This window comes from Lissotriton helveticus, chromosome 5_1 (genome assembly GCF_964261635.1).
Source record: "Lissotriton helveticus chromosome 5_1, aLisHel1.1, whole genome shotgun sequence".
Classification (NCBI taxonomy): Eukaryota; Metazoa; Chordata; class Amphibia; order Caudata; family Salamandridae; genus Lissotriton; species Lissotriton helveticus.
In genome coordinates this window covers 16,868,829-16,887,056 of record NC_136065.1, presented here as the reverse complement: position 1 = coordinate 16,887,056, position 18,228 = coordinate 16,868,829, and the positions used below count along the sequence as shown (strand labels likewise).

Below are 18,228 nucleotides of genomic sequence, written 5' to 3'. Positions count from 1 at the left end.
GGTTGGCCAGCTAGTGGGGTATAGTGCAGGGCATGGCTGTAGGAAAGGCCCTGTGCCCAAACCCATGCCAGGCTCCGTTGAAGGCTGGGCCTGGTGAGGGACTGGCTGTCCATCGGGAGTTGGGCAAGGGCCTGGACTGGCACCAGGGCCTGGGCCCAACCCCATGCTATCCATGGCTGAAGGCCGTGTGCGGCCAGGCTCTGCGCCAAACTGCACACCGCACACGGCCTCCACTATTATCTGGTGTCCTCAGTAAGATGGCTTGTACCATCTGTTCAGCAGCTCTTGAGCCGGATAGATCTAGATGGCTCGATTATGGTTAGTCAATTTCATGATAAGCCACTCGCAGAGGAGAAATGTGAGTCTTGTAAAGTAACGCTTTTAGAAATGTCTGGTAGCATTGGGGGCTTCATATGACTACTCTTGGTTTCTCTCCTACACAGATGCACAGGTCAACCCTCCACAGTCAGAAGAGGTGGAGACCCTGGTATGCGCCCTAGGACTGGCTGTGGGCATCATTGGCATCATCGCAGGCACCATCCTGATCATCAAGGGGATGAGAATCAGCACCAGGGCGAGAAGAGTAGGTCGCTGATGGCAAGAGTGCAGGTGAGACGTTGGTCTGAGTAAATGAGAAGTAGTGTGCAGTGAGAGTTCAGTAAAACACTTCTATGTTTTTTTTAATTATTCAATTGTCCCTTTTATTTTGCTGTACTTGTAAAAACGACTGCTTAATCAAGAGCAAAACAGTTTCGTTGATCTGTTACTTTCCTATATGCACGCTGATGTACCTACGTTCACATTAGAGTTACCCCAACAAACCAGGGTAGCCTATGAGTATATACTGACTGCCTAACCCATGTCCAAACCTAAATTCATCAGACGTGCTGCGACTACCTCCGGGACCATGCTAGGTCAGACACCCTCAGCTCTTTTTATTTTGACTTTAAACATGGATTAGGTTCTCCATCATCACCTTCTGATCACAGCTGCAGTTTAAGCCATCTGGATTCAAACGTGTATGTGAATTCACAGCCGACCCAAATCACCCTTCTACTATCGAAATAGTCTCGGCTGAGTCCTGCCTCTCTTACCCCTTCCGCATCGCTCTTACTTCGGTGTTATCATACAGAAAGTTAATTGTTTTTAAAACCTTTCAATGTCCTTCCTTTTTTTGCAGATATAATATTATCAGAGATTCTCCTGGTCAACCCTCTTTGGCGTTGCAGAGATGTCCTATGTGCCCCCCATGCCCTTTTCATAACTTCTATAAGACTTTGCCAATATTGGCTGTCCTCCAAACTTTGCAGGTGTTGTTTCCAGTTACTGCGAGGCAGGTGAAATGATCAGAAGTAAATCTGTTCCGGGTCGCACAACCAAGTCACATCAACTGCCCATCTGAAATCCCACCGGGCAGCTCAAAAGGGGTGGCCCTGTTGGCCCTTCGGTTCTAGTGGCACATGTTCCTGCAGGCCATTGCTGGTAGGACATATTCATGCACAAAACTGCTGGCTCTGATTTGGGCCCATATTTTGTTCTTGCATCAAGAATTATTATTGTAACAGAATTCCGACTCACATGGCGGCCAGACATCAGAGAGAAAACATTCATGCTACCACCCCATTTCTGGTCCCACTGACATTTGACTCTCCACTGCTTATGAAGTCTGGTGAAACCAGATCAGCCATGCATACCCCAAATGTCTTCCACCAAAAATAAACTCATGACAAACTGTTGGCCCAGCAATGTCTCCTGAATGGTATACAGGCATGCATTTCTGCCCTGAGAAACATAAATGCATGTCGAACTGGCAGCCTGAACTTATAGGACCAGCTTCCACACTTATCTAGTGTGCATTCCGTAGTCTAGATCTTTCTGTGACACTGCCGAGGACCAGAACTGGTTCTGTGGCCTGGAGGGGCACACCAGACATGCCCTCTTTTGGAGGCTCAGACTTCTGGGTTGTGAGCTAATCGACCTGAGCATATTATTGTTCTCTCCCACAGATGAGTGTGGCCTACTGCCCCACTCAATTAAAAAGTTCTGCCACTAAATCCTTGTGCTATAACTTGCAAGTCATTCGCTTTGCATCGCAGATGTGTGGCACCCACATGACAGCAAGACTGTGTGATGTCAGCGTGTTTGCTGGGACCACTGGGATCCCTTTTGGATGGCTCCTGGCTTATCAACAGCAAGGTAGATGGTGGATTTAACTTTTTCAGAGAGTTGATATGTGTTGCCTGTAGCCGGAGGGTATAGAGCCAGACACTGAAAGAAAGGAAAGATAGAGGAATGGCTACCCTCAAAAATCTGCTTTCCGTTCTAGTAAGACTAGATTTTCCTGAACTCTACAATTCTTTGGATGGTATGAGAGAGGGATGAGTGTCCAAAGCTGCAAGCAATGGAGTCTCCTTGACCCGGCACCTCACTTGCCAAAGGTAATGGAAATGTCTTCCTTAAGCCACTGTGCTATCCCTCTCTAATATTGATGTGAAAGGCAGCTATTCTCAAGAGAGGTCCACTGCTCAAAAGTAAAAGTAAAATGATAACGTATCGTTATTATTATTTTCGTTTTCCTATTGCAGTCAGTGGCTCTCGGGGCGGGGCTAGCCAGAGCAGGGGGAGGAATGGTTTGCATAATGCACAGCCTGGTGAGGAACATGCCCAGCCTCCCATTGCAGCGTAGTGATTATTTCTGGGGAGCCTGAGAGCTCGGGTGCTTCCTGCTGCTTTCTGCTGCCAGACCGGGGACAGGAAGAATAGGACGGAGGAGAGGTGGTGGCTGGCCTTTTCCATGTAAGTGTTTTTTGGGGGGTTCTCATTGTCGTCCCCCTTCTACCCCCTGGTCAGGTAGCAGCCGCTACTGGAGAGGTCAGAATTTCCGGAGGGAAACCCCAGTGCCATTAAAAACCTCCAGTTGATGTTGAATCTTCATCTTCTGATCCAAGAGAGTTAGGAGCTTCCATGGAGAACTGACTCAAGCTGATGGTGTAATTAATTTAAGAGAGCACAACCACCCCCAAATGTGACAGAAGTAAAAGGGAGGTATTACAGGATATAAGAGAGGCAAGCACTAGCTCCCAGGAACCCACAACCAAATCCTAAAAGATATACTGCCTAAAGTCCCAGAACACATCACAGGCTAACTACCACCTATAACCACTTCAAAACGTTTAATTGCATGAACTAAAAAAGCCACCAGCAATACTCTTCCTGACCCTAAACCATGGGTACTCACAAACTTTCTCTTGGGGGCCAAATTTACACTGTGGTTTGTGTCCGAGGGCTGCACCAGTGGGGACGGGGTCAGTGGGGGAGGGGACGGGGCTCGAGCAACAAAAAAAACTGACCATGAGGTTGATCAATGGTCCCTGCAGCGGACACCTTCGTCCACTGAGCCACAAGACCCGGCATACCCACATCTCTCTCTCTCGCTCTCTTTCTCTCTCTGTCTCCCTCCCGCCATCTCCCTCCATCTCCCTCCCTCTCTCACTCTCCCTTACTCTGCCCCCTCCCTCTCTCTCCCTCCCTTTCCCTCTCTCCCTTTCCCTCCCTCCCTTTCCCTGCATCCATTTCCCTCTCTCACTCCCTCACTCTGTCTCCCTTTCCCTACCTCACTCCCTCACTCTGTCTCCCTTTCCCTCCCTCACTCTGTCACTCCCTTTCTCTCCCTCCCTTTCCCTCCATCCCTTTCCCTCCCTCCCTTTCCCTCCCTCTCTTTCCCTGCATCCATTTCCCTCTCTGACTACCTCACTCTGTCTCCCTTTCCCTACCTCACTCCCTCACTGTCTCCCTTTCCCTCCCTTACTCCCTCACTATGTCACTCTCTTTCCCTCCCTCACTCTGTTTCCCTTTCCCTCTCTCACTCCCTCACTCTGTCTCCCTTTCTCTCCCTCACTGTCACTCCCTTTCCCTCCCTCCCCCTCCCTTTCCCTTCCTCCCTCCCTTTACCTCCGACCCTTTCCCTCTCTCACTCCCTCGCCCAGTCTCCCTTTCCCTCCCTCACTGTCACTCCCTTTCCCTCCCTCCCCCTCCCTTTCCCTTCCTCCCTCCCTTTCCCTCCTACCCTTTCCCTCTCTCACTCGGTCTCCCTTTCCCTCCCTCACTTTGTCTTCCTTTATTTCCTCTTCCCTCCCTTTCCCTCCCTCTTCCTCTGTCATCTCACCCTGCCTCTGTGTCAGCCCGGGCTGAGACAGCTTCGGAGCACACACACACACATCCGCACCTAGCGCGTTAACAGGTCTTTAAAAGACCATTAGCATGTTAATGAGGCTGTGTTGTTCACCTCTTAGGGCCCCTGCAGATCCACTCTAACTATGGCAGGATTCGCCCCACAGAGCAGCAGAGTCGCGCTGCTGCAACTTGTGTTTGCAGACACTCTTTAAAAAAAAAAATTAAAACACTGGTACGATGTGTGCAAGGTCCGCGGGCCGCCAGGGAAGGCTTGCCGGGCTGCTGGCGGCCCGCGGGCCGTACTATGAGTACCCGTGCCCTAGACGATATCAAGACATAGAATTACATGAACCTTTAAAAATGACACATAATGATGAACCTTTGCTGTTATATGACAACCTAAACAACAATCAACAGTTCCTACTATTTTGTACAGCAGATAACTTACTAAAAGTAAGCCATTGTCAACCTGGATGATGGATGGGACCTTCAAAATGTGTCCCAAACCATTCACTCAGATACATACCATACTTGGTGAATATCAAAACGCAAATATCCCTTCTATATATGCACTTAATGCAAATTGTTAAACCACATTACACATAAAACAAATGACCATTACCCATACAAAAATAATCATACACTTTGAACAAGCCATGATACAAACCATTTCAAAAATGTGCCTCCATAAAGCCAAACAAGACTGTTACTACCATTTCAATCAAAGCCTATGGAGACACATCCAACAATCTGCACTGAGTGTAGAATGTTCTACAAACGATCTATTTGTTTTTGAAATAGAAAAAATGATAGCACTAGGCTGTGTTCCTGTCACTGAGGTAGCCAACCACTATAACTTACTACCTTTCTACCAACAAAATGAAAACAAACTAATCCCCTTAATAGATTATTTCAAAGACACTTAGGCTGGCAGACTGCATCGCTCCGGACACAGACGCCAACCCAAATTCCAAATACCATGGTGGAATGTCTATGACCACATCATGGCACAGGAAGCCAAGACAAACAACGCAGTGGAAGAATGGCACAATGCTTTCCAATCCACTCTAGGCAGAACCCAACCTGCACTCTATAAATTAATAGATGCATTACAAAAAGAGCAAAGCTACCAACAACTATGAATGTACCCAAATTGCACCTAAACTTAGCAAACAAACCTAAAGAATGTACAACATGGTACAATGCAAGTCAAAGGGCCTTATTACGAGTACAGCTGTCCCAAGACCGCCATACCCGAGGTGGTGGTCTGACCGCCACCTCCTCGGCGGTCCAACTGCCCGAATATGACCAGGGAGGGCGGACTGCCACAAGACCGCTGCCACCACCAGGATCCTGCATCCACCGGTGGGGAAAGTGGCAGGGATTGGAGGCAGTGCCAATGCTGGCATCACCCTCCTAGGGGTCACGTCCACTGCAGCATTTCCCGGTCCCGGAAAGACCGCAACAACCAGCCTGCCCCTCTCTCTAGTGCCACTCACCGCCTCACGCCTTAGCGCCTGGAGGCGCTCAAAAACTGGGTACAAGCTCCCGCAGCGCGGGTCACGTCCACTGCATTTCCTGGTCCAGGAAAGACTGCAACAACCAGCCTGCCCCTCTCTCTGGCGCCCCTCACCGCGTCACGCCATAGCGCCTGGAGGCGCTTGAAAACTGGGCGCGAGCTCCCGCAGCGCGGGATGCGCCTGCTCCAAGGGCGGGCCCGTCTGCGGCTGGCAACGGCAGGGCAGGGCCAGGTCTCTACGGTCTTGGTTTTTTGGGTGCCCATACTGACTCGTCCTTTGGGAATACAACGGGTCATCAAGATCTTCATCTGTGACCTGCCAGCGTTCAAGTAAGCTTATATTTGTTTTTAAGCTAACGCTTTGGGATGGCGGCTATTTTGAAATCAAGGGAGGGGAAGATGGCCACTTCAAAAATTCTTGCAAACTCGACACTTAACTGTTTTCTTCTTCGGGCTGTCAAAGCTATTGACAAGGAGATACAGGTTACGGAGCGTCGGTGGGAGGTGGGCCGGCTAGTATTATTACTGATGCAATGACTGTGGCTGGAACTCAATTGAGCGACATCAAATGCAATAACTCTCCTGTGTAAAGAACTCTAGACATTGTACATATCACCCACAACCCCTGTTTACCATCACCAGCTCCTTCAGTGTGTGAAGTAGCTGCCAAAAGGAAAAAAAAACTCCACGCTGTGCACGGACTAGATCTAATATAAAGGCCCAGGATATAACTACAGAAGTTATTGCTGTTGTATCAGAAAGTCATTCCCCTATTACAGGCCCAACTGGCCCAAACATAATTGTAAATCAAGATCCAGTTGTATTGTCCCCTGAGATTGGTGTGGCATTAACTGACCGTTTAGAAGAAATTATAGCCAAAAACCTTCTTCCCATACTTACCAGACTTGAGAAATTGGAGTCAACAGTGGCATTACTTTATAATCTAGTATCAGACAAGTCCTTAGGGGCAGGGGTCATAATGAAAGAGAGGGGTGGAGACACATGCAAGGGGGTAGATGAAGGTAGGGACCCCCAGGGGGGACTGAGTACAGGGACTTTGACATCGGGTGCTGATCAACTTTCCCGTGCAGGAGGCAAAGGCCAACGAAGAAGTGCTACCAGTGCCACTAGAGCAGAGCAACAGAAGCAAGTAGGGCCCATGCATATTAATCATATAAATGATGCGGGGAATCTAAGTTTGCCTCCTGGAATTGCAAATTCAAGAATATTACATGCAACCTCTGTGGGGGAGGTTGGCAGGTTGCAATACCACAAAGCCCGTCATAACACAATAATACTTGCGGCCCAAAAATAATTCACTCAGCCGAGATGATAGGGTGACATTGCACCTTCCACCGGAGTGTTGCCCTTATGTGGCAATTCTCACTAGCGTTCCCCCTGCAGGATGGTCAAAAGGAATCACAGACTGAGTTGAAAACAAAGTTTGTATTGGTTAATACAGAATACCAATTTCTCTAACATCTAATATCGGGATATTCTGTTCCTAAGGCGGGTAGGTTGGGTTGGTCCATTGGCAAAGTCCCTCGATGGAGACTGTATTGTTATAAATTGCAGTTCTCCATCTTTGGCAGGACATCTGGTTGGTAGGGGGACACAATCAGTAAGCCAGAGGCTGGTTCCGGGGATTAAAATTCTACCACTTGGGTTCTTTTACAGACATCTTGAGTACAGAGGAACGGGTATTCTAGCTAACAGGCCTACCACACAGATGACTGCTACACATAGGGAGGCTCCCTCTCTGGAACTTAGCAGTAGATATCAAGCATTGTCTGATTTAGATTCCCAAGATTGACCACTAATAGCATCGATTACATCATCAATAATTTCCAAGGAGCCACATGCTACGCAGCTGGAGGTAACCCCAGAATATCCTAGTAATAATGCTGCTTCATCAGAGGACCCAATTAGAAAGAATAGACATCACTAACAACAAACTGAATCCAAGGAACAAATTAACAGGGGTCAAGTACAGGCACTCTTATTTAATTTTTAAGAGATGAAAAACCTATCATGGAATGTGTCAGGTATAAAAGGGGATGATGGACGAAGTGCTTGAGCAAATCAAACACTCACCCCGAGTCAACTGATCTGGGTTTAATCCATCATCTTTCTTTAGCTCACTCCACCACCCCAGTTCAGACATGGTCATATGGAAATCAGTCTTGACCCTGTGCCTCATGGGAACAGTCCAGCCCGAACTGCCAAGCCATGTCTTCCTCTGGGCCCAGGAGCCTAGGGGTGGAAGAGCTTCCTCTGGGCTCCTGGGCCTAGGGTCAGAAGGGCTTCCTCTGGGCCCAGGGGCGGAAGAGCCCCTCCGCCCCTGGGCCTAGGGGTGGAAGAGCTTCATCTGGGCCCAGGGGCGGAAGAGCTTCCTCTGGGCCCCTGGACCTAGGGGCGAAAGAGCTTCCTCTGGGCCCCTGGGCCTTGGGGTGGAAGAGCTTCCTCTGGGCCCAGGGGCAGAAGAGCTTCTTCTGGGCCCAGGGGCAGAAGAGCTTCCTCTGGTCCCCTGTGCGGAAGAGCTTCCTCTGGTCCCCTGGGCGGAAGAGCTTCCTCTGGGCCCCTGGCCCTAGGGGCGGAGGAGCTTCCTCCGGGTCTGTTAGTGGAGAGGTTGCTTGTGAATAGTGCTTGTGAAGAGAACAACTCGTGGGAAAAGGGTGGTAAATCACTGGGTAGCCACAGAGCTCCTCGGTCCCCTTGGACAAGTGCGGGATCTTAGCCTGAGTGCTTTAGAAGAGGGAAGTGAGGCCTGTAGGACATTCACTGGTTATGGCCTTTACCGAGGACTTTTGGTAACCGGTGGTGATGAGGAGTAAGGGTTGAGACTCGTTCTGGCTTTGGACCTGAGCTTGACAATGAGTTGGTATAGATTCTCCTCTTAGCAGTGACAAAGGGACAGTTGATTTAGCTCTGCAATTACAGATCCAAATTCACCACATTACTCCAAGTAAACCCCTAGGGATGCTATTTGTCAATTTCAGATTTCGGAGATGCTATTTATTGAGGTCAGACCTCACAAACTTATCCTTGGAAACACACAGATGGACTTATAATTCTGATTTGAGCAGAAACTCTTTTCTCCGATGTATGAGGAACATGTTGGAGACACAAGAGGAAGCTCAAGCAAAACCACCTTGGGGAAGTGCGTGGTTTTGTTCTTTCATGCGGCATGCATGAAAGAGTAAGTACCACAGAGTCCAAGTGCCAAGAGGCATCAACAGGCCGCTCAGACTGGCGTATGAGTGTCAAGTCATGGATTTGCTCTAACATTATGGTGAGGGGTAAGATAGTCATCCCTTGGTCTCCTGGTGTCTGCTTGGTGACTACCCATTGCCACTATGTTGTCAGAACACATTCCCCAGACTGATGTCCAGGGTCATAACAAAGCTCCACGTGACGAAGGAGGCACCCTTTGAACCTAAGGCCTGTAAGATGTGGTACATCCTGTAGGAGGGGGCCATCGATTTATATTATGCCGCTGGTAACCCCTACCTGGAAATAGCCGTTCATTTACTCTTCCTACCACTGAAAGAACCAACCATCACTACCTCCGAACTATATCATGCATCTACTACACCATCTATTGTATTTCTTGTAAATGCTGCTGTACAAACTCTGTAAAGCGCTCTGATACCTTCGGGTAAAGTTTGCACTATATACAATTCGAAAAATAAATGAAAAATAAAGGCAGACGAAACTTCCACCACAAGCCAGACATTCTGGTGAGAGGGTTTGTTAAGCTTTGTAACTTTGCTTCCTCCTTTATTCTGGACCTGCCGCCTCCCAAATGACATAGAAAATAAGTGGGCTTTATGGAGTCCATGTGCAAAATATTGCGAAAATAAATAAAATATATATATTTAAAAAAATGTGAATTGTAATATGTGTAAAATGTATTTGTGTAATCCCTATGTGACATACACGATCTATCATGTAGTTCGTCTCCCAACCCTTCATGTAGCCCTTACTTCGCGTCTAGGTTTGGGTTATAAAAATACCAATGCACAGTAGTATACACACACATTTACTCCAGTATTGGAACTTTCATAGATTCACATGCCTGAATGATTCCCCGTCGTCGAGACGGGAGTCTCCGGTACATAAAAAAGCAATGCTTAGTAGTATAGCAAACTGAAAAGAGGCCTAGGCCCATTTCCCTTTCGCAACCCATAGCCTTTGTTATGTAAAAAAGGCCCAAACTTTTCCCTGAACCAATCAGTGCTCCTCACCCTCTAGAACACTCCTGAGAGAACCTTCTGCCCCTCAGATTTTCTACTGTACGTTGTGCTAGGGAGTCTCCTTTGAGCTCTGCTCAAACTCTTTACTTCAAAAGGTATTTGGACTAGATTTAAGGTCTCTCATCTTCTAGTTTCTTCTTATTGGAGTTCCTTATTCATCTACCATGTCTGAAAAGGAGAAAAAGGTATTATTTAGAGCGTGTTCCACCTGCTCTAAGAAGAGGCTTTATACAGATGACCCTCACAAAGATTGCATATACTGCCTCTATACAGACCATAAGGCAGAAGATTGTAAGGTATGTCGAACCTTTTCAAATAAAACCTTGAGGGATTGTGAGGGAAGGCTGCTGATTTGTCTCCAGAAAGTCAAAGCCAGAAAAGAAATCCTCTCAAGTGAGAGTGAGGAGGGGTCTGTATCGTCTAAGAGATCTCAAAAGAGAAGTAGATCTCCTCAGACACATTCCTCAGGCGAAAGACCTGAGAAGGCCCTAAAAAAGACCACCCCAGGGTCTTCAGGGCGCAGTCCCTCAAAATCCCCTTCAGTTAAAGCTAAGGGGAAGAAGGGTTCTGCTTCTGAGGTAAAACAGGTGACGTCCGCCTCAGAACCACCAAAATCGCCTCATAAAGTCAAGATTACCATCAAGAGAACTTCCTATGCGCCTTCTGAGGAGAAAGGTAGTGTTTCAACGCTGTCGACGGGACTGTCGACGAAAAAGATGTCATCGTCGACGACTAAAACATCAACGTCGTTGACGAAAAAAGGAGTGAAAGCTGGTGAAAAGGTAGCTTCGACGATTTCACCGTTGACGGCGATATCGTCGACGGTTTCACCGTCGACGAGAGCGTCGACGAGTGTTACAGTATCTACATCGTCGACGGCAGCATCGACGACGGCAGCGTCGACGAGGACGACGACGACCGGAGCGTCGACGAGGATAGCGTCGACGGTAACTACAACGTCGACGGTTGCGTCGACGACGGCGATGGGAATCTCGTCAACGGGCTCGTCGACGACGGAAAAGACACCAGAAAAAAGATTAGTGCCCTGGAAAAAGCCTATTACACCAGAGGTTACATCGCCGAGCAAGGTATCTCCATTGGTTCCTTCTCACCTGCTGGAAGAGGAAGATTCGGAGGAGGAAGAGGACGAGGGTCCTTATGGTTTTGCGAGTATCCCTTCGCAATTGCAAGTCAAGTACCAGGAGGTCGATTCTGAGGAAGAATATGGGGGTTTTCAAGACCATCCCCAAGAGCAGCACCAATATCACCAACAGCATGGTGAAGATATGACAAGTGTACCATCCTCTTTGTTAAAAGACCTCCAGGGCATGTTGGAGGATTATAGAAGAAGATACCTAGCAAATCCAGCCACTCAGCAAGTTCCAGAGGTTACTCCACGTCCACGGTCGGTACCAGGGACGCCAGTGCGTAGGAGAGAGGTGTTGCCGGAGCCTACTGCTAGGTCTCCACCGCCACAGTCACAACACGATACCTCAGATGAGGATCATGAGGATGGAGAGATTGCGGAACCAAGCGCAGAGTGGAATGACTATCTCATCCCCTCGCCTTCAACACCTGCGCCGAGACCAGTAGATTCTCCACCAGAAGACATTGGTGGTTTTCATAATTTGATGGAGAGAGCCACTAAGAGATTTGCACTCAGCATGACTGAGTATAAAGCGGAATGCTTTTTATACGACTTCAAGGACTCGTGTCGCAGATCGTTGCGATCCTTGCCTATAGTGAGTCATATTTGGGAGGAAGGATTAAAAATCATGGAGACGCCAGCTACGGTGACGCCGGTTCTGGCCAGACTAGACAAAAAAATATAAGGCACCTATGGATGCTCCAGCTTGCCTTTTGGGTCATCCCAAACCGGATTCTGTAATTACTCAGGCGGCACAGCAGAAGTCCAGAAACCCGTCTGCTCCGATCACGACACCTCCGGACAGAGAGGGCAGAAGGCTGGATAATGCAGGAAAACGGTTTTCCTTAATGTCTGCTCTGCTGGTGAAAGCCGCTAATGCCCTCGCTATCTTGGGAAGGTACGACAGGCGAATGTGGTGTGACCTGTCTCCATACATTAACCAGGTGCCGGAACCGGAGAAGCAGGAGGCAAAGAAGATTCTCCTGGAAGGTGAGAGGACTTCGGCTGAAGTCATAGACTGCGCTATGGATATAGCGACGACGGCTTTTAGATCCTTGGGAGGAGCAGCAGTCCTGCGCAGGCAGGGATGGCTACGGGCAACAGCTTTTAGGCCGGAGGTGCAAAACCAGATTCGAGACCTCCCTTTCAATGGAGAAGATCTATTTGGGAAGCATATTGACGATACTCTGCAGGGTATCAAGAAGGATACCGATACTGCAAAGGCTTTAGGGACACTGCAGTACAGAAAAACCCCTTTTCGTGGCTCCAGAGGCAGAGGCCAGTCCTCATATAGAGGAGGATATCAACAAGGAAGATATTCCTCTTATTTTGCCCCATCGCAGCCCTACCGTCAACAGTACAATCACCGTCAATCAGGAGGATATACGAAATCAGCTCCAAGAGGAAGGGGTGGCCGTCAGGGGAATGACAACACCCGACGGCAATGACAACCTCCATCTTCCGGCTATGTGAGGTGCTCCCCTGGGTGGGAAGATTGCTTACCATCTTCAAAATTGGCGGAAACTAACAACGGACCAATGGGTCCTAAAAATTGTTCAATTCGTTCACACCCTAGAATTTCTTCAGACGCCCCCTTGTACGCCCCCGATGCATCAGAGAGCCAACCATCTGCATCAACTCCGGCAGGAGATTCGGACAATGCTCCAAAAAGGAACAATAGAACCGGTACCGAAGGTCTAGGAAAACAAGGGGTTTTACTCCCGGTTCTTTCTTGTCAAGAAAAACAAACTCCAATGGCGCCCCATTCTGGATCTCCGATCCTTAAACACCTATCTCAAGAAGCAATCTTTCAGGATGGTGACTCTACAGGACATCCTTCCGTTATTGAACCCAGGAGATCATATGACTACATTAGACCTATAAGACGCGTATTTCCACGTGCCGATCCATCCCGCACACAGACAGTACCTTCGGTTCTTAGTAGCCGGAAGACATTACCAATTCAGGGTACTGCTATTCGGCTTAAAGTCAGTGCCGAGAGTGTTCACAAAATGCCTGGCTCCAGTGGCGGCTGTGTTAAGAAGGCAAAAACATCAGATATTTCCTTACCTCGACGACTGGTTAGTCAAAGCACCATCGCAAGTACAAGCCAGAGAGTCAACACAGGCCTGCATAGACTTGTTCGCCAAACTGGGATTGACCCTTCACGAGGGAAAGTCAAACCTCCAACCAACAAAAGTGATCACTTTTCTGGGGGCAATAATAGACACGGACTGCAACAAGGCGTTTCCCTCCGAAGCAACTGAGGATTGTGTCCCTCTTCCAAGACTTCATAAAAAGCAAGTCTCTTTCAGTTCCCAGATACAAATCCTTGCTGTGCATGATGTCATCTTGCATTCCCCTGGTACCTCATTGCAGGTTAAGGATGCGCCCATGGCAGCGGCAAATCAATCTTCAGTGGCGTCAAGCGGAGGGATCCTTCGACGACACAATACGAGTGACTGACACCAGTGATAGTACAAGCAGCGGAATGGTGGACACAAAAAGAAAATGTATCTCAGGGTCTAACTTTTCTTGCAAGAGCAGCTCCATTAGTGGTGACGACAGATGCGTCCCTAGAAGGATGGGGAGCTTTCCATCAGGACCTTCAAGTCAGGGGTCGTTGGAAGGTGCACGAGCAGCGATTGCACATAAATCTGCTGGAGCTCAGGGCGATCCGCTTGGCATTGCAAGCCTTCCTCCCACGAATACAAGGTTCGCCAGTGTTGGTAAGAACAGACAACACTACGGCGATGCATTATTTAAACAAGCAAGGGGGAACAAGATCTCTCTCCCTTTCTCAGGAGGCCCAGGAGATATGGGAATGGGCTCTTCAACAAGGAATATCATTGTCAGCAGAACACCTCCCGGGGATCAAAACGTCAAAGCGGATACTCTCAGCAGGCTCAAATCGTCCTGCCACGAATGGGAGCTGGACCAGGGGACCCTGAACAGCATCTTTCAAAAGTGGGGAACACCGATAGTGGACCTATTCGCCACAACAGAGAGCAGGAAATGCCAGTACTTTGCAAGCTGGCTTCCCTAGAAGGGACCTTGGGGGGAATGCGTTTTCCATGGCATGGTCCGGCGTCTTTGCCTATGGTTTTCCTCCAATTCCTTTTCTTCCCCGCGTACTGGTGAAGATCAAGAAAGAGCCGTGCAGGCTGATCCTAATAGCCCCGTGGTGGCCCAGACAACACTGGTTCATGGAACTCCTGCTGTTGTCAGAGGACCGTCCAATTCGACTACGACCAATTCCATCGCTTCTGACAATGTCCAGGGGTCAGGTGCTCCATCCAGACCCGAACTCCTTGCGATTAGCAGCCTTTCTCCTGAACACTGTGAGTTTAGTCATCTAAACATCTCACACGAATGTAGAACAATCCTGTCCAAAGCTAGAGCAGACAGTACCAACAAAACCTACAGGATGAAATGGAAGAAGTTTTGTCTGTGGTGTAAGAGGCAGAACATTCACCCTCTTACTGCTGCACCTCATCAAACTATACCTTACATTCTGCTATTAGCAAAGTCAGGATTGGCGCACGCTTCCAATAAGGTGCATTTGGCTGCGTTATCCCGCTATAGGAGGTCTTCGTCAGGCCCGTCCTTATGGTCATCAAGGATCATTAAGCAATTTATGAAGGGGATATTCAGGGTCTTTCCTCCAGTAAAGCCTCCACCGCCACTATGGAATCTGAATATAGTACTGTCACAATTGATGAGCCGATACACAGGGCGGACCTTAACTTCTTGTTAAATTGGCTCTTATCATTGCTCTGACATCAGCGAGAAGAGTAGGTGAACTGCAAGCGCTCACAATTCAGGAGCCTTTCCTACAGTTTCAGGAGGATAGAATGATTCTTAGGACGAATCCGAAATTCATTCCTAAGGTGCCAACTGACTTTCATCTGAATGAGCCGTTGGTGTTGAAACGTTTCTTTCCTCATCCGTCAACAGCAGCGGAAAGAGTGTTGCACTCACTAGACATTCAAAGATGTATGAAGTTCTACTTAAAAGACACTAAGACACTAAGGCCTTTCGCAAATCTTCTCAGCTATTTGTCGCTTTCAGCGCACCCAGGAAAGGTTTCCCTCTGTCTAAAAGGGGAATCGCCAGATGGATTTCCAGTGCAATTGTCTACTGTCATCAAGCTGCTGGAAAGCCTCTACATGCACAAGTTTGTGCGCATTCCACGAGGGCAGTGGCCACATCTGCTGCACTATTTGGAGGTGTGCCAATCCAGGATATCTGCAGAGCAGCGACCTGGGCATCCACACACACCTTCACCAGACACGACTACTTGGAGGCAGCCGCAGAGTCCGATGCGGCGGTGGGAGAGGCGGTACTGCGGAATATCATCCAGTAACGGTGAGCCTTCTTTCCATCCCTCCATCCGTAATTTCTCTTGGTTTTACAAAGTCACATTTTATATATATGTATATATGTATGATATTATGCTTCATTTTCATATTGTATTGCATGATTAGGAAATGTATCTGAGAAATGTGCTTTGTTTTTTCACTGCTCGCTATTCTGATTCAGGCATGTGAATCTATGAAAGTTCCAATACTGGAGTAAGAAAATAAGTTACTTACCTGTAACTTTAGTTCTCCAGTATTGGAAGCTTTCATAGATTCACATGCACCCAACCCTCCTCCCCTGAGAGGCTCATCTTGGATTTAGCACCATAAGTGTTCTTTATGCACAAGTGCGCGAAAATCTGAGGGGCAGAAGGTTCTCTCAGGAGTGTTCTAGAGGGTGAGGAGCTCTGATTGGTTCAGGGAAAAGTTTGGGCCTTTTTTACATAACAAAGGCTATGGGTTGCAAAAGGGAAATGGGCCTAGGCCTCTTTTCAGTTTGCTATACTACTAAGCATTGCTTTTTTATTTAGCGGAGACTCCCGTCTCGACGACACGGAATGATTCAGGCATGTGAATCTATGAAAGCTTCCAATACTGGATAACTAAAGTTACAGGTAAGTAACTTGTTTTAATATTGCCCATGAAGCAGATTGGTCCACTGGGAGTAAGTGCCAGTCTTTTGGTGATCAACAACACACAGTAACTGAGCACACAAGCCATAAGCTCAAGTACCCAAATATCTGTACATCAGGGTTAGGGTCAATGCCATTGGACAGTATGCTACATAAGACTATATCAAAACGCACTCGTCGTGTTGGACACACAAGCTAAACCTATTCACTATCCCCTGAATATACTTTCATAAATGGAGCCTGAAAAGATGTATTAATATCTTTTAGTGGTAATTATTGTGGTAATGCACAAATAGCGCAGCTGTTGCAAGAATTCCAGCTCTTGGTGTGTGTCACCAGTTGTATTGGCTAGGCCTGGGCGTAGTACACAGAGTTTTCATACACGGAACTCCGCGAAGTTACAAAAAAACTCCGCAAAGTTACGCGAGTGGCGGAGTGCAGTGCGAACTGCAGTTTGTGCTGGTATTCCTGCCGTTCAGGTAGAAATTCTCCCCGAGCGGCAGCTCGCGCTCATGAACTTACTGTTCGCGATTGCGAACTTACCGTTTGCGATCGCAAGTAGGGAAATAACTCTGCTGCACATCGCGAAGTGGAGTTTTCTGCCCTCCGTGACTTCTGCAGAGTGCAGAGAACTCCGCAAACTCCGTGAACGGAGCGAAGTTCACCGCCCAGGCCTAGTACAGCAGGGCTGGCTTTGGCTATCTGGTGTGACAATCTTTGTTGGCACCCTTCCCAATGGCCGCATTCTCCAAAAAATCCCTCTTTACCACCCTCCTAGGTTGCCCCTCATCTCTTCATAGCTCCTCTTGCACACATATTTAATTCCATTTATAGCACTACCCATACCAGGGTACGGTGTTTGAGCACTTCATGCCACACACATTATACAGTGACAATCAATCATACAAGTGTGTAAATTAATGTATGGGAAACTTTCCATAAGATAATGAGGACTAGAGGGTGTAGGAATTACGTGTCATCCATACTGGTAGGCAGTATATTTTAAGACTGCTTGGCTTGAGAAGCACAAACTCAGGATTTGACCCATAACACAGTAATTGGGATTGGAGTTACTAATACAAATGTATTTCTACTGAAACTAACACTTTTTAGCAACGAAAGACTGAGGTAAAAACATAAGGTTCTAAACCTATGTCTGGCAGTTTGTACGCAGATCTTTGACGCTAGTTCATAGCTCACTGAGCTTTATTAGAATGATTGTCACTTACTAACTACAAGTAACAAAAGGATCTCAGTGACAAAATCAGTAATTCACTGAGCTAGCTGCTTAAAATGCAATTCTGTGAACTGCAAGTTACACCTGCTTTGCAGCAGGCACATTAACACTGTCCTACTTTATGATGAGTCAGAACTGAGACACAAAGCTCAGATCTCTCCAGCAGGTACATTGATCACCAGAGTTACCTAGACATTTGTATTACTTCCTACAAATTGCTGACAACACGAAAATGCAGAGCCTCTCCAGGTCGGAGTCCGGTGCGGTAGCACCAGTCCCACCACTCTAAAGCCGGCCCTGTTGACCACTGTTAACTTCATGTGCAGCAAATAAATGATTTGGGGCTCGATTCTGAGTCCCTGATTTGGAGGGGGATGGGGTTTCCACACCTGGTTTTATCGAATGACGGAATGTCATACACGGTTTCTCGGACCGAACAAACTACAGGAGGCTTTGAGCGCAGCAGCAGCTAATCCTCATCCCCCTTCTCTTCCCTACTCTCTCCACCACAGCCCCATCCACTGATCCCTATAGAGCAGGAGGAGAACCATGGAATTGACAATCAGTCTCAGACAGTAATTCTCCATTCCAGGGGATTTTACTTGTAATTACATGGTATTGGTGTGGTGAACAGACATATTATCGGCTTTTTAATTTCGATCTACAGAAATATCCAGTTAGAAATATCGAAGGCACAGAATATTGACATCAAGAATATCGGTGACCAGAATATCGACATGAAGGCTATCCAAAACTTTCCCTACTGTTGCACTCACTGGAGTGGGAATAGTAATTTTTACCCCTACGCTATCCAACACTTTCCCTACTGTTGTACTCCCTGGAGTGGAATTTAAAAAAAACTATATTTTTTACAACAATATTTTTTTCCGATATTTTCCTACT

The 18,228-nt window shown here is 47.7% G+C and overlaps 1 protein-coding gene across 1 annotated transcript in view; it reads left to right on the top strand.

The window, feature by feature from the left end:
* LOC144754066 (mamu class II histocompatibility antigen, DR alpha chain-like) overlaps window positions 1-18,228 on the top strand; it is a 215,672-nt gene that overhangs the window by 192,819 nt on the left and 4,625 nt on the right. The window contains exon 4 of the mRNA XM_078641589.1: window positions 444-609. Coding sequence (XP_078497715.1) covers window positions 444-595 — 152 coding nt within the window. The 3' untranslated portion in view covers window positions 596-609. The remainder of the gene's footprint in view (window positions 1-443; window positions 610-18,228) is intronic.